General features: G+C 36.0%; 1 protein-coding gene across 1 annotated transcript; it reads left to right on the forward strand.

Moving 5' to 3' along the window:
• Nucleotides 1–433: 433 nt before the first annotated feature.
• Vom1r76 (vomeronasal 1 receptor 76) lies at nucleotides 434–1333 on the forward strand. Its single transcript, NM_001009520.1, has one exon. The coding sequence runs from the start codon at nucleotides 434–436 to the stop codon at nucleotides 1331–1333; it is 900 nt and encodes a 299-aa protein (NP_001009520.1).
• Nucleotides 1334–4034: the final 2701 nt, after the last annotated feature.

Raw genomic sequence — 4034 nt, forward strand, 5'->3', positions numbered from 1 at the left:
GAGCATAGTAAAATTATGGAATATGAGACAGAATTGCCTGACATTTTGGATTGCTTTTGTGATATTTTCCAAACCAAAATATAATTTTTTTCTGTTATAAGGACATGATTAATATTCTGTACTCATCACTACTGTCGATATGATTAGATTTCTAAGACATTACAGTAAGGTGCATGAGACACAGTTTTCATTCTGTACAGGTATGACTGTGAAGACTTTTATTATCTGAAATATTTTATACCCAAGAAATACGTGGATGTACGTAGAAATGTAGGCTGTAATGTTAATTACAGGTTAATGAAGATTTGTAGAGAAAACAGAATGATGATATAGACATACTGTCAAATAAATGACATATTTCACACATACACTGTTTTTTCCAGATATGAAATACAGTTCTACTATGCTCTTAAGGTGAATATACTCTCCACTTATGTCCTCATTAGAGAATGTCCTTTATATACAAGCTGGACTTGGAATCCTAGCCAATATGTTTCTCCTTTTTTTCTATACTTCCATAATCCTAGATGACAGATCTAAGCCCCTGGACCTGATAACCTGTCAACTGACCTTCATTCACATAATGATGATTCTCACTGAAGGAGATAATTTGATTGCAAACATATTAGAGTCACTAAAATTTGGAAATGATTTCAAATGTAAGACAACATTTTACATAAACAGAGTGATGAGAGGCCTCTCTGTCTGCATCACCTGCCTCTTGAGTGTATCCCAGGCTATCACAATCAGCCCCAGTACATCTTTGCTGGCAAGGTTTAAGCATAAAATAAAAGCACACATCGTCTATGCTTTTTTAATTCTTTGGTCTTTCAATTTGTCATTCAGTAGTAGGTGGATTGTCTATGTTGCTGGTTTTGCCAATGTGAGTAAAACTCACCAGATGAAGGTCACTAAATCCTGCTCACTCTTCCCCATGAACTACATCATCAGGGGATTAGTTTTAACAGTGACAATATCCAGAGATATATGTCTTGTAGGAGTTATGCTGACTACAAGCACATACATGGTGATTATCTTGTGCAGACATCAGAGGCAATGCAAGCATCTTCATAGCGTCAGCTACCTGAGAGCGTCCCCTGAGAAAAGGGCCACCCAGACCATCTTGATTCTGGTAGTTTTCTTTGTGGTCATGTACTTGTTGGACTTTATCATCTCATTAACCTCAGTCCTGTTATGGATGTATGACCCAGTCGTCCTGACTGTTCAGCAGTTTGTGATGTATGCCTATCCCACAATTGCTCCTTTGATACAAATCAGTTCTGATAAGAGAATAATCAGTGTACTGAAAAACTTGCACTCCCAGTGCCACTAGATTTTCTAAAATAAAATTATCATTTTAAAATTATTTTTAAAAATGATTCACTTATTTTTATTTATGTATAATACTAGTTTTGTACCAGCTTATATGCAAGTGCACATTCCTAACACATAAATCAGAAGAGATCATCAGTTCCTCTGGAACTGAAGTTTCAAGTGACGTTAGGGGACATGCCGCTGTAGCACCAGTAATTGTGTTTTACAAATTCTTCTTAAATTTCAATTAGTCAAGTAGCAAAGTGATATTCTTCTTATGATTCAAATAATGCATATATTCTTTTGACATTACTGATGCCAAGTACTATAAACATCTTAAGTTCCTTGTACAGCATACATTTCTCCTTCCTCATGAATTCTCTTTTCTCCTTTTACTTTATCATAAAAGTATCCTTGATACTGAGGTTATTCAAAAGAAGTTCCTTGCTGATAGCTACTTAGTAACTCTTTTCTTTGAAACCATTTTAAACTACACTCATTAAGAAAGTTTATTTAAAACTGTAGCTTTAATTCTGTTCATTAATTCAACTTTCATAATGAATTTATGTTTTTCATTAGTTACCACTGTTTTGTAATTAGTCTCATATGAAACTTTTTTTTTTGGTTCTTTTTTTCAGAGCTGGGGACCGAACCCAGGGCCTTGCGTTTCCTAGGCAAGCGCTCTACCACTGAGCTAAATCCCCAACCCCCCATATGAAACTTTTTATGTCTGTTTATTTGCACTTCATTTCATCCACATTTATTGAAATATTATTTGTAAATAAAAATGATTTATATACAGATACATATGTAGAATGTGTATTTGTGAATATGTGTATGCTTGTATGTCTGTGCACAGACAAAGAAGGTATGTTCATGTACACTTTGTGGCTCACCTTGCAACAAGCAGAATGTTCCTTATTATTAGCTATCCCTTTCCACTTTCACTTTCTTGACTATCTTCCCTGTTTCTGGTTGACACTCTCATTTCAGTACCCCTCATCCATCCATAACTGTCTAGTGTATTTTACTTTTTTAGGGAGAGCGATTCTTCCCTGTATACCCTTTCACTATGACTAATCACTGTGGATATAAAGATTATGGCTTCCTTATCAATGACTTAAAAACTAAAACCCACATATTAAACAATCACACACTTTGTATATGTCTTTCTTGTTTGTTTTACCTCACTTAGAATTACTTTTGTAAATTTACTTTTATCTGCAAATTTCATTACTTTTAATAGCTGGGTACTGTCTTGTTGTGTAAATGAACCACATTTTCTTTACTCGTTCAGCTATTGATGGGTATCTAGAATGGTTCCAAATTCTGTATACTATGAATAAACAGTGTGGATGAAGTAGAATGATGTGTCCTCTGGGTATATGTCTAAAAGTGGTGTAGATGAACTGAAAGTAGTTCTGTTCCCAACTTCCTGAGGAACCACCACACTAATTTCCATAGTGGAAATAGAAATATGTGTTCCCAAGAGCAATGCATAAGTGTTCTCCTTACCTCACATAATTACCAGCATTAAGTGTCATTGACATTATTCATCTTAGCCATTCTGTCTGCTATATTGTTAAATCTCAAGGTAGCTTTAATTTACATTACACTGGTGAATAGGGATATTTAATAGTTCTTTGAGTTTCCTCTTCCTATCAGTCTCTGTTTTGGTATTTATTTGACTTTTAAAAGTTTTTTGGGTTAGTCTTCCTTTTTTAAGATTTTAATAGAAGCTTTCATTTATTTTTTAATATGTGCATTCCAGGAAACAAAACACAAGAGGGCAAGAAAAAAGTCACACAGTCACAAGCAGCTCAGCTTGAATTGTCGTTCTCAATCCTGCTAGTGTACATACAACTTAGGTAATTGAAATCATATAGTATGTACCATGCTTTCCCCACATTGTAAATATTCACCAACTAAAAAGCCCACACTATACAGGGATTTTGATAACCAAGGATACACCATGTCATCTTAATCTGTCAGACAAAATTGTAATCCTTTCTTCCTTGGCAACAGAAATTTCATAGAAGACAAAAACAGCAGCAGGCCTCTACATAGACATACAGCAAAGTTACAACTAAATTCTGCATTTGTTCAGTGCTCAGTTCAGAAGGAAATACAAAGCAACAGACCACACTAAGTATAGCAATCCTAAGCTTGTCATCAGAACTATATACTAACATATGTACATGGGGTAATCCCAGATCAAGAAACATATTCTTGTTGAGAAGCTGGGAGATTCATCCACAGTGGGAGCCTCTCAGGATTTCAGTCTCCACACAGCTGCAGACCTCACCCTGAGAACCTCTCTTCCCCTCCAGTCATCCTAGCAACATGATTTTCCCTACACTGTCCAGAAATGGCTTAACGGTTTCATGTTTAAGAGGAACCCTCCTTGTCAGTCCTACCATATCACTAGCTATACTTTTAGCCATGTGCTTTCCTTTAGGACATAACATTCAGATGACGAGGAATGAACTGTGCACAATGAAATACAAATATTCTACCAAGATGCACACAGAGCCCCTAGGAAACACAGCTATCTTCTGAATGTAATACTAGCACTCTTATCCCCTACCATCCTGTACTCTGAACAAATCCTAAGTGTTACGCCCAGACAGCCCTCCCCAAAGACTAGCCTGACTTTTCGTGATTCTTTTGCTTCTCCTAACATCCTTTAAGCACTGGGACTTACCTCTAATGCCTGGTAA

The sequence above is a fragment of the Rattus norvegicus genome, chromosome 4, assembly GCF_036323735.1.
Source record: "Rattus norvegicus strain BN/NHsdMcwi chromosome 4, GRCr8, whole genome shotgun sequence".
Taxonomy (NCBI): Eukaryota; Metazoa; Chordata; class Mammalia; order Rodentia; family Muridae; genus Rattus; species Rattus norvegicus.

Bases quoted from the DNA above. Each gene is read 5' to 3' on its own strand.
- Vom1r76 (NM_001009520.1), top strand. From the start codon at position 434: ATGTCCTCATTAGAGAATGTCCTTTATATACAAGCTGGACTTGGAATC.